The sequence below is a fragment of the Trichosurus vulpecula genome, chromosome 1 (assembly GCF_011100635.1).
Source record: "Trichosurus vulpecula isolate mTriVul1 chromosome 1, mTriVul1.pri, whole genome shotgun sequence".
In the NCBI taxonomy this organism is placed as follows: Eukaryota; Metazoa; Chordata; class Mammalia; order Diprotodontia; family Phalangeridae; genus Trichosurus; species Trichosurus vulpecula.
Window position 1 is genome coordinate 532,212,130 of NC_050573.1, and position 13,073 is coordinate 532,225,202.

The window sequence follows — 13,073 nt, forward strand, 5'->3', positions numbered from 1 at the left end:
TCAAGAGAATAGCAAAAGGACAGCTAGGTGGTACAGTAGATAGAACACTGACCCTGGAGTCAGGAGGACCTGAGTTTAAATCTGGCCTCAGACACTTACTAGTTGTGTGTGACCCTGGCAAGTCACTTAACCTGAACTGCCTCAAAAAAACAGGAGAGAGAGAGAAAATAACAAACAGACCATTTTGATTTGAATGTAGAATTTTCAAGGGGGTAGCAGTAAGGTGAGATCAGGCTGAAGAGATTAGTTGGAGACAAATTGTGAAGGACTTTGCTTTAAATGCCAGAGGGAATGGTATTTTATCCTAGAGGCAATAGGGAGCCATTGAAACTTCTTGAGAAAGAGGCAACACACTCAGAAGTGGACTTTCCAAACACTATTCTAGAAACTCAGGGAAAATATAAAAAGAAAAGATTTGGTCTCCACCCTCAACCAAGCATTTTCAAAATACCTACTGTGTACCAACTTCTGTGCTAAGCACCGGAGATACAAATGCAAAAAAACGAGATATTTTTCCTTATACCCTAACCAAGAAGAAAGAAAATGCATATACATAAAGGCAAGTAGGCAAGTCACACGGAAGAATAGTGAGAACATTGGTAAACAGGTGCGAATTATTATAATATAAACTAAACACCTCCTTGTGGAGAGGAGGAAGAGTCAGGAGGGAATGTGTCTGGGTGGAGTTGCTCGGGGGTGCTTCCTAGAGGAGGGGGTTCTGAAGGAGGAGGTGAAGAACGCAGATTGGTAGGGTTGGGAGGGCATGTACAAAGGTATGGATTTAGGAGGTTGAGAGTCTCATGTTAGGACTTCCCCTTCAAGAACTCTACATCTAAACCAAAATGGCCTGATGTGCTATTCTCTGGACGTGACATTCTATTGTCTCTGCCTCTGGGTCTCTGAGCTGGGTGGGAGAACTAGATTCCGAACAGCAAATCCATGCTGGGAAATAAAACTTGAAACCAGAGTTTGGGAAGATGGGGATCATTGGGGATCTGCGTGGCAGGAAGAGCCAACATATCAACAATTGTGAATGTCCCTCTCTTTGCCCGTAGTCCTCGCACTGGCTATCTCTACGTGACCATTGTCTACAACTTCTCGGTGAGCCTGGCCCTCTATGCCCTCTTCCTCTTCTACTTTGCCACTAGTGACCTTCTCCGACCCTTTGAGCCCGTCCTCAAGTTTCTCACCATCAAGGCCGTCATCTTCCTCTCCTTCTGGCAAGGTGAGTAAGGTTGCTGACCTTTCTCCTCTGACCTCTTTACATAGGGAAGGATGGGACCCTGAAGAGAGAGACACCAGAAAAACACCCCTCTATAGCTATAAAAGCCCAGCACTTGGCCAGGGAATTGGAGTGGGGGTGGTGGGAGGACTTGGAAGGGATTCCTTTTAGAAGATAAGGGACTCTCCAGAGAAAGAACTGATGGAATCTGAGTGTAGATTGAAGCATAATTTTTTTCACTTTTTAATTTTTCTGGTTTTGGGGTTTTTTTTCAACATGGCTAACATGGAAATATGTTTTGCATGATTTCATTTATAATTGATGCTACATTTCTTGCCTTCACAATGGGTGGGGGACAGATGGGAGGGAGGAAGAGAATTTGGAACTCAAAATTTTAAAATGTAAAAAATAGATAATTTTTAAAAAAAGAAAGCGATGGATGGACTCTGGTGGAAAGAGCCTGAATTCTAAAGTCAGAGCTCTCAGCTCTGCTATTTTCTAGCTTGTGATTTGGAGCAAGTCACTTCACTTTTCTGAGCTTTGGTTTCTCCATCTGTAAGATGGAACTTATAATGCTTATACTATCTACCTCATAGGAAAAAAAGTGCTATACAAAGCACTCTATAAAGATCTATAATTATTTATCTTCACCATCCCTCTCCATTTATGGGTGAAGAAACAAGTCCAGAGGAAAGCGTAGTGATTTAAATGCACAGAGCAACACAGCTTGGTGCTATGTAGCCATGTAAACAAAGACATTTCTTGTCCTTTCCAAAATATGCTTAGATTTCTGTTTTTATCTTATATAGGGAATCAGATCTCCTCTCCAAAGAGAACCCATTTAGGCATGACTCATTGCCCTATGTATCGTCTGAGTTTCAGATATGTCCACAGTACAGTACTGTGCCGGGTACAGCGAAGGTGGTGGGACTCATGGCAAAGTACAGGACGCTGTTAGTACATTTTGTTATTTAGTCGTTTTCAGTTGTATCCGACTGTTCATGACCCCTTTTGGGGTTTTCTTGGCAGAGGTGCTAGACTAGTTTGCCATTTCCTTCTCCAGTTTATTTTACAGACGAGGAAACTGAGGCAAACAGGATTAAGTCACATAGCTAGTAAGTGGCCAGATTTGAACCCAGGAAGATGAGTCTTCCTGACTCCGGGTCCAGCATTCTATCCACTGTGCCTCTCTATGTTAGTTCCATACAGAGGGGATAAAGGGCACAGGCCTTGCCCTCAAGTAGTTTATTATGTCGAGCTCATTGGTGAGATGAGAAAGCTTCCCAAATGCTCAGGAATGCCGCTGTTCCATTGGTGCCCCGTTTCATTATGAGAGCTGGAATGACCTCTTTCTTTTGCCCTGGTCTGCATACCTCCTGCTGACTTCTAAGTTCCAGATCAGTGCCTTGGAATAAATGTGAGATTATGGAGAAGATCAACTCCCTTGCATTTGTTCAACAAACATACATAAGATATGTGAGTGACACAAGTTACATAAGATATAGGAGTCGTTGATACATATGCATATGTGATAGAGGTGATATAAGATACATGAGTGATAGAAATGATACGATATGATACATGAGTGATGTAAGTGATATTAGATATATGAGTGACATAAGGGATATGATATATGAGTCATATAAGTGATGGATAAATATATATATGTTTGTTATAGAAGTGACACAAGATATGAGTAATAGAAGTAATGTAAGATATGTGACTGATAAGTGATATGAGTGACAAAAGTGATGTAAGATATGTGAGTGGTATATGTGATATAAGTGATACAAGATATAGGAGTGATATAAGATATATTAGTGATATAAGATACGTGAGTGATAGAAGTGACATAAGATATATAAGGGACATAAGGTATATGAGTGATATAAGATATATGAGTGATGTAAGTAAAGTGATGTAAGATACATGAGTGATAAAAGTGACATAAGCATATAAGTGATATAAGATATATGAGTGATATAAGATACATGAGTGATGTAAGTGAATAAGATATGAGTGATGTAAGTGATAGAAGATACGTGAGTGATAGAAGTGACATAAGATATATAAGGGACATAAGGTATATGAGTGATATAAGATATATGAGTGATGTAAGTAAAGTGATGTAAGATACATGAGTGATAAAAGTGACATAAGCATATAAGTGATATAAGATATATGAGTGATATAAGATACATGAGTGATGTAAGTGAATAAGATATGAGTGATGTAAGTGATAGAAGATACGTGAGTGATAGAAGTGACATAAGATATATAAGGGACATAAGGTATATGAGTGATATAAGATATATGAGTGATGTAAGTAAAGTGATGTAAGATACATGAGTGATAAAAGTGACATAAGCATATAAGTGATATAAGATATATGAGTGATATAAGATACATGAGTGATGTAAGTGAATAAGATATGAGTGATGTAAGTGATAGAAGATACGTGAGTGATAGAAGTGACATAAGATGTATTAAGTGATATAAGATATATGAGTGATATAATTGAATAAGATATGAGTGATATAAGATACATGGATGATAGAAGTGATATAAGATATGTAAGATATATGAGTTATACAAGTGTTTTTATATATATTTGTGACAGAAGTGACATAAGATGAGTAATGCAAGTGATATAAGATATAGGAGTCATACAAGTGATAGAAGTTATATAAGATATGAGTTATACGAGTGCTATAAGATATATGAGTGATATGAGGAAGAGGTCACTTTTGGCTGGAGTAATTAAAGAAGGCTTTAAGGAAGAGGAGGCATTTGAACTAAGTCTTAAAAGATGGGTAGGATTTTCACTTCACACCCAGCAAGCTGGCAATGGTGACCAAAGATGGATATAATGGGTGGTGTATGGGATGTGACTCGATCCAACTATTCTGGAAAGCAGTTTGGACTTATCCTAAGAAATTTACTAAGATATCACATATCCGTTGATCCAGATATCCTCCTGCTATAGGTACGCCCTAAGGAGGCTAAAGACAAAATCAAAGTGCCCATATTTCACCAAAATAGTCCTAGCAGTACCTTCTGGTGGTAGGAAAGAGCTGAAACAAAATAGATGGCCGCTGAGTGGGGGAATGGCTAAACAAGTTGTGGTATGTGAATGCAATGGAATATTACCATTCTGTAAGAAATGATGATGAGTACAGAAAAGCATAGAAAGATTTATATGAACTGATACAAAGTGATGTAAGCAGAGCCAGGAAAACATACACCATGACTACAGCAATGTAAATGGAAAGAACTCCACACATCCCCTCCCTACCCCACTCCCCAAAATGAAACTGAATGCTGTATAACTAGAAAGACTAAGAAGCCTGGTCTTAGAGTAAAGTTAAGAAAACTAACCTCCATCCATTCTTTTCAGAGATAAGGAACTATGGGTGTGAAATAGTCTGTATACAATCAAACTTGGTAAATGTATTGGTTGGTTGTTCCAAACTACTTTTTTTCTTCTCTATTTATTTTTTGTTATAAAGTATGATTTACTAGAGAGAGGGGAGGAAAAGAGAGAGGGATTTATTCATAAGTAAAGGTGATCAGAAGACATCGATTAAAATGTTTAATTAAAAATAAAAAAGATAGGAAGGATTTCAACTAGCAGCAAAGAGGTGAAGAAAATAGATCCTTTCAAACATACAGAATAGTATGAGCAAAGATATCTGTCCCTGCTTGGAAGGGGTGGGGCATAGGCAGATCCACCACTAGAGTGGCGAGAACAGAGCTTTGCTCAGGGTACGGAACTTTTGAGGGTGCCAATAGCATTGATCCCAGAAACATTTCTCCTATCTAGCAGCTACATCCTGGCCCAACCCTACCCCTGCATCCCCAGCAGTATCCCTTCCTTTAGTAGGTTAAAAACCTTCCGTATTCTAGTGTTTCAGGATGAACTTTCTTCCACATCCTAGGAGAACTCCCCATCATACCACACACCCACCCATAACCCTCCCTTATCTCAGGCACAAAAATTCCTAGTTATTACCCTGTACCAAAAAGACCATGCCAAATGAATTGAATAGAGTTCATTTTCTATTATGGGAGACATACCCAACCTCATATTTTGTCATGGCGGTACCTGGGGTAGCGGTGTCTCCCCATCAGTCATGTTATTTCTCCTGTCCTGTCTTTGGCTCTAATGAGGATCTCAAATGTTGCTCCCATAGGGATGTTGCTGGCCATCCTGGAGAAGTGTGGGGTGATCCCAGAGGTGCAGATCATTGATGGGAATGAGGTGGGGGCTGGGACAGTGGCTGCTGGCTACCAGAACTTCATCATCTGCATTGAGATGCTCTTTGCCTCTATTGCCTTACGCTATGCCTTCACATGCCAGGTGTATTCAGAGAAGAAGGAAAATTCACCAGGTACCTTGCTTTGGCTTCGGCCTCAAAGAAAGACTATTCCAAAGGCGAGTGGGTGGGATTGGGACCTCCCCCTTGTAGAGGGCATGACCGGCATCCCATAAGGTCCCATTAAGCTCAGGAACCAGGATGCAAAGCTTGGCATTAGGAAGAACCAGATGAAGTGGTGCTTTCTGGGGGTTTTGGTCTTCTTATCAGGAAAACCCTAGCCAAATATCTGGGGCTGGATGGAGTTGAGATTGGACATCAGTGAATTCCACAGCTGGTCCAAGTAGCTGAAAATGGGAAGCAGAGCAAGAACTTCATTTGCAGCATAGATCTCATCCTAGAAAGGACAGTAGAGGTCCTCTAGTCTAGTTTCATTTTACTATTAAGCCATCTGAAGCCCAAAAGGGTTAAATAGCTTATCAAAGGTCACACAGAAGCAGAATTTGAACTCAGTTCCTCTGACTCTTTGAGACACTATGCTATCAGTGATAGGGACTGGCCTCTGAGCCAGGAAGACCTGGGTTCAAATGCCACCTCTGACACATATTGGCTATGGGAACCTGGACAAATCAGCTAACTTTTCAGTGCTCTATCTAACTCTGGAAGTTGCGGAGAGGGTGCCAGCCTGCACTGGTAAAGGGAGTTTCCTCACCCAGGAATCCCATGTTGACAAATTCAGAGGTTTATTGCCTATCCCTATCTTTTGACTCCAAATCCAGTGGTTTTGGTTTTGATTTTCTTTTTCCCCCTAACCCTAACCTCTTTTTCTTTTTCACCAAATCCTAGCAGAGAGATTCAGGGAAGGAACCTAGCTCAAAGGCTAAGTAGTCCCTGATGGTCAAAATGAAATGGAAGCCGAGAGGAGGTTGTTCCCAATTGGAATGGCCTTAGACAAGGATCTTGAGTAATAATTCTTATGCCCCTTGTGTTTGTGGATCCTTTCTACAGGTAGCCACAGTATATCTGCGTGCTCCCAAATGGGCAGGAAAACAGTTACTGGATAGGATAGGGTTGCCTGATTAGACCCCAATGTAATGCTGTTTTTGGTTTTGGAGTTTTTTCTATTAAAAATCCCAAGCAAATGATTGCTTTGGTCTAGGACCACAAGTATAGAGACAGTCAGGAATATAACTAAGACACCATACTCACAGAACACCTGGGTATGGGGAGGGCCAGGATGGGGTCCTCCTGGGTCACACTTAGGGAAATGCCTCTTTGGGAACGGCTCATTTAAAAAGTGATTGGATCCAAAGGATAGAGACCAGCTGTTCTGTCTCCCATGGGTACGAATAAGAGGTAATGAACTCAAATTGCAGTCAAGAGAGTTTTCAAGAAGTTATAAGCTACTTTCTGAATCATAGAGTCTGTTGTTAAGCTACTGGACTCAGGGGAAAAACGTGGCATTTGTATAGTTCTCCCAACAACTTTGTGAAATAGAGATGACAAATACTACTATCTTCATTTTACAGATAATAAGAGCTAGCTATCCCTGACACTAGCTGTGTGACCATGGGCAAATCCTTGAACCACTCAAGGACTCAGTTTGCTTATCTATAAAACGAGCGTAATATTTGTAGTACCTACCTCACTGGGTTGTTATGAGGCTCAAATGAGATTATGTGTGGCACTCGACAAGCTCTAGGGCTCTATACAAATAATGTTAGTTATCATTATGTTTAAGAGTAAAACAAGCATTCAGCCATCTGAGATGGCCTTAAGTGCAGACAGGGAGCTGGATGAGAGACAGGGAATTGGGGGTGGGTCTTCCTCCTTTTCAGACCTAGAGACAGAATCAGAGAATTTGTAATCAGAGTGGACCCCTCAGCAGCCATCCAGTCCAACCTGTGCCTGCAAAGAAATCATGCTATTACATACCTGACAATCCAATCTCTAATGAGATGGAATGACATAGAATCATCACTGCTCGGGGGTTAGAGGACCTGGGCTGAAATTAATGCTTAGTGTGTTACCTTACAGTGGACAAGCCTTTTAACCCCTCTGGGCCTCAAGTTTCCTCATTTGAGAAACGAGAGGGACTAGGTGGCCTCTGAGGTCAGCTCTAGATTTCTGCCACCTCTAAATCCTGGCACTTCTCAAGGCAGCCTCTTCCAGTTCTAAATGCGAGAAGGTTCTTCAGGACCATGGGAAGGTATTTCTACCCCCTCATATTAGCCTTGGACTTATTCTAACTTTTTGCCCTCAGTGACCGTGGCTCCCATGCAGAGTATTTCCAGTGGGCTCAAGGAGACCATAAGCCCTCAAGACATCGTCCAGGATGCCATCCACAACTTCTCGCCTACTTACCAGCAGTACACTCAGCAATCTATGCAGGAGGTCAAAATACAGGGGCAAAATGGGAACACAACCCCTACTTCCCAGCTTCCTGGGGGCAAGAAGAACAAAAACATAGAGAAGAGGATGTTAATCCTTTCAGATGAGCTATAGGGGAGCCTCTGATGGAGCAAGGGCTTCAGATCCTGGGCGTTAACTTTTGCTGGAGATGCTGTTCTTGGACAGTAGTCAACACACCTCACCAAGTACATGTGGACTGTGGGGGAGGGGGTATTGCATTCTCCCACCACCATCCCTCTTACCAATCCACCCCTTAAGTTCTAAGGACTGGTCCTGACTATGGGAGAGGAAGAACATGAAACTGCTCAGGAGAGATCTTTTTCCAAGACTGCTGCGACCATGGAATCTATGGTTCTGCTGTGTTTTCATATCTGATAGACTGTCCCCACCCTCTCACTGCCAATCCCACAGCCCAGATGCTTTCAGTGACTGATAATGTACTTCCTTGCTGGGCTGTTTGGGGTCAATGCCTTCATCAGGGCTCGCCAGGAAGGAACCCTCCTTTCCACAGTCAGTCGATCAATAAACAATCATTAGGCATCAGGTGTGTCCCAGGAACTGTGCTAAATGTTGGACATACAAAGACAGAAAAAAATTCATTCTCCTTCACAAAGGGACTTCTGATTTTGCATGTAGAGTCTGAGCACTGAGGATACCTCTGAGTTGAGCTGTCTATATGAGTACAAGACTCTACCTTTGATCCAGAGAAGCTGATGTCGGTCCCTTTGGTCACTTTCTTGGGAGTATTACAGGTGGCAGCAGAAGAGAAGAGGAGAATCCTTGGGGTACCCTATGTTTAGGGTAATGCTAGGACCTACCCAGCTTCCCCCATGCCAGACAGTGTTGTTTCTCAATTACCCGAAAGCCAGTGGACATTTGACTGGATGACACTTTCAAAGTTCTACCCCCTAGTTGCAGCCTTGTCCTAAGGGGCTGCATTGGCCAAGCAAAGAGCTTTGGACTGGAATCTGTCAGAGGTGCCACCAAAGACCCTCCCCCTATCCCCGACACTGCTTGCTACAAGACCCCATCCTGAAGCAGACTGAACCAGGGACACAGACCTCACAAGCAGGGAATAAGAGTGGGAGGGCTGTCCCAACTAGTCTATAGAAGTATGTATGGGTGAAAGGGATTCCCTCCTGGAGAGCTGTCGACTTCCAAGGAGTGAACCCTGTCTAGGTCTGGTTGGAAGCGGAGCTGCTGGCGAATTAGGAACCCATGCCTTCCCCTTTGGGGCTGTATAAAGACACAAGTGCAGGCTGCATGGAGGAAGGGGGAGAAACTTGTTTGGGTTCAGTCAGTTCAGTTCAAATCAAATCAACACCACAAGTATTTTACAAAGTACCTACTATGTGCAAAGTGAGGTAAAGGATTGTCCCCTGGGCGGACATTCAGGGACGATTAAAAACAAACAAAACATGAACCGTGGCCTTTCTCTTCCTCTCCCCAAAGACTGACAGTAGAATCCTCTCCATCCCTTAGATGAAGGGGATTGGCAGGTGATGGGGAAATTGGGAATGAACAAGCTTTGAAAGTTGTGTCCGAAAGACTGAGCAACCTTTGAACAGCAGCGGACTAGAGAAGTCTCGCTCTTCAGTGACCAACTTGGGAATTCCAAGGTACTTCCTTGTCCAGGAGGGAGGATGGGGGGAGTGGGCTGTAACCCACACGATACCCTCCTTTGCCAGCTGTGCCATGGGTCAGAGGATCGTGGAGAATACACCACAACATGTCACAAATCTCCGAGTGAATTGCTTTTATTTATGTATAAAGGTTCTTTTGGCCCTACCCCCAACCCCGCCCCCAATGATCTGTCTGGCTTCTATTTCTGTGTAGTCAGTCTCTTGGTTTAGCTCAACTTCACAGGGGGGGGGAGGGGGGGGTGTCAAGCTGAAAGTCTGCTCTGGGCTGAAGAGTGTGAGAGAGAAGCCCAGGAATGATCATCTGCTGGCCCTGAGTTTCCCCCAGCCATCACAGGGGTGCACTCGAAGCTTGATGTCACCACCATCTACTCTTTATGTTAAGTGACTGTTTTTCAGAGATGATCTCATTCATTCTTACCAGGTCATTCAGGGGGCAGGGACGGTCATCCCTTTTTAATAGAAGGAAAATTGAATACTCTCCTTACTAGATAATTGTGCCCAAGGTTACCCCGAGTGAGCTAAGATGGCTAGAAGGGGAGGGGAAATGATAGTGGACAGACGTGTCACTGGATTAGGACCTGAACCCCTGGGACTACCTTGAGGCGAGAGAGTCCTCTGGGCTCCTTCTCAGGTTCCTTAGGCCAGTGTCTGTTTTCAAGTCAGAGTTAGAAGAAGAGGAAATGTCAATGTCTCCAGTGCTAAGAACGCTGATTCCCTGGGGTCTTTTGGAGAGTGGGAATCCAGGCAATCTGACTCCCAGGCTAGTTAGTTCTCTGTTCCTGAAACACCCCTCCTGTTCCCAATCCCTGCCCCCACCTCTGGCCACCCCTCACATGTACCAACAGCAGGACTTTGTGATAAGATACACCAGCTACTTTTCCAGTCCAGCCTCTGCTTAGCTGGCTGGGAAAGTCATTCTCTTATCTCAATGTCTCCACTGTTGCTGGCAAACCTGAGAGTCTGCCTTCTCTCTCCCCACCCCCACTTTGTTGGGACCACACCCATGTTTCTGCTTCTATGATTAGTCTCAACAAAACACAAGGTCAGCAAGTTTATTTGGTAGAGGAGAGACACCACACCCTAGGTGTCAGCAATCCAGATCAGGCACCAGATGGACTCAACCTGAGACCCCGCCACAAGCAACAAAATTTTGAGGAAAGGAAGAACTGTTGTCCCCTCATCCTGAGGTGGCATGAATGGCAACAGATGACCAGGAAGACCACAAACCCCCTTGCAATTGTCTTCCACAGTTCACTAGGAACCTAAAGGCAAAGAGGTCAGGACTTTGCCCAGCAGCATGGCAAGCTTAGCTGGTGAAACAGCTGAGTTGGGTCAGAGGCTGCGAATTCTGACCCTGTGGATGGAGACTAGTCCATTTGCCTCAAGTGAGGCAATAACCTTTCCTTAGAGGCCATGCAATAAAACCCATTTTCTGATAAGGAGTGGGGAAGCAGGCCGCAGCTGTCAAAGCTTGACCAGCTGCATTAGGCAAATGAAGCATGTTGGCTTTGGAAAAGGCAACATGCCCAGAATAAGGTGACGTTGTACTCCTGTGAGATCCTTCTATTCAGATGGTGAGCCTGAATCGTTGCCCTTGGCACAAGTGGAGAGAGTTCTGGGCTTAAAGTCAGGAAGACCTGGGTTGAAAGTCCACTTCAGAAAACTGCTGGCTTTATGACCCTGGGCAAGTCACTTAACCTGTCTCAGTCTTGGTTTCCGTGAGGTACAGCACTTACCTCACAGGGCTGTTGCCAGGTTCAAATGAAATAATGTGTGTAAATCACTTTGTAAACTTTAGAGTCATAAATACATGTCCATTAGTATTATTTAGAATAGTCTAAAATAGAACCACACTGCTTCTCTCCCAGCACATCTGCAACAGCACATGCATGTTGAACAACACAGGGTTATCTCAAAATGGGGTATGGCCTAGGATAGTCTTTCATTTTCTCAAGCTACCCTTTCCTTGCTTTTAGGTGAAACGGAAAGTGAGGCCCTTTTAAAAGTCTCATGCCCTCAGATTTATAACGGCTAAATAAATGACGAGGTGATGATCCAAACCTGGTTACTGTGGGATAGTGTGAGGAGTTCTGGACTGAGTCCGAGGTTGCACATCTATAAAAGGAGGGCGTTGGCCTTTTACCTTTAATGTTATTCTATGGCCTGATACCCAATCCTGCTACTAACAGACATGGGACCTTTGTAAGTCATTAGCTGAATCTGTTTCTCCCTCCTTAAAGTTTCTTTTGGGTTTCTAAACTCAACCGGAGGTGCCAAACACTGGGCCTGTGGCCGATATATGGTCCACAATACTCCCAAATGTGGCCCAAACCAGATTCAGTGTAATTGGGAAATAGTTAACAAAAAAAAATATTATAAAACAGCTAATATGTGGGTGTCTATCAGTATGTGGCCCACAGGCATCCTCATGTACCTTTTAATGGTCCCTGTTTCTGCTTGAGTTTGACCCTGCATTAGATTCCTTCCAAGGTCCACTCGGGCTTGAATATCCTATGATGCTATTTCTACAGCCTCCCCAGGCTGCTGAAGCCTTATCAATTTTTTGGTCATGTTGTCTTGTCACTCCTTAACAAACCAGTCTCCCAAATTCATACTCCAAAGGTTAGGCAGAGGTTAAAGATGGAGTTTTAACTTGGAAACCTCCAACATTCAGTGGCCAAGTCCACATGGAGGGGCTTGTTTGGGTTTGTCCTGTAGTTCTCAGCTGAGAATTGTTTCTTCTAGCTTTGGATCTCATGAGGGAGGAGTTACAGGAGCTAAGTCTTTTAAAAGTTGTGTTGGGACATTTCCCTCCCTAGGAATGCCTACTAGCTCACCTATATTATCTCAGCTCCCTTGGATGTGATGATTCCTGTGACAATAATTTACCAGATGGTCGGGCTTCTGGCCAGAAGCTTAAGAAGAGATAGCTTTCTTCCAAAACCTTTAGAGTCCCGGACAACAAAGCATTCTTTGCTGGCCTAACATGCTGACCCTAACAGATTTTAAATTCAAGATTTTGGAAGTAGGACAGAAAACTTTAAGTGGCTTTCACAAACCTACTTGGTTAATTCAATTCCCAAACAAACCCTATCACTGAAGAGCTTGTCGGTCACTACATCATCACCATTGTCTCTTTTATATAGGGCTTACTATGTGCCAGACCCTGTGCTAGATACTAGAGATGCACAAACAAAAGGGAAACATTTCCTGCCCTCAGAGGCTTATATTCAAACGGGGGCCAGTGAATCAGAATCATCACATCTATTCTCAATGGAATGGAAATGGATTTCCCCCATATTCTCCAAATGAGGAAGCCTCCTGGCATGTTGGATGGATCCCCATGGCAAATTTATGGGGGCATACGGATGAGTGCACAGGATGGGCAGGCATGGCTTATCTACATGTACAAAACCCCTATCGTGAGGAGGTCCTATTCAATGGACTATCAGTCTCAAATCGTAGAACCCAAAACTTGGA

The 13,073-nt window shown here is 43.4% G+C and overlaps 1 protein-coding gene across 2 annotated transcripts in view; it reads left to right on the forward strand.

Moving 5' to 3' along the window:
• Positions 1-9,667, forward strand: part of TMEM184A (transmembrane protein 184A) — a 54,236-nt gene extending 44,569 nt beyond the window's left edge. For both annotated transcript variants that reach the window (XM_036749588.1, XM_036749597.1), the window contains exons 8-10: positions 1,056-1,225; positions 5,416-5,613; positions 7,802-9,667. In XM_036749588.1, coding sequence (XP_036605483.1) covers positions 1,056-1,225; positions 5,416-5,613; positions 7,802-8,043 — 610 coding nt within the window. In that variant the 3' untranslated portion in view covers positions 8,044-9,667. The remainder of the gene's footprint in view (positions 1-1,055; positions 1,226-5,415; positions 5,614-7,801) is intronic.
• The last annotated feature ends 3,406 nt before the right edge of the window (positions 9,668-13,073 follow it).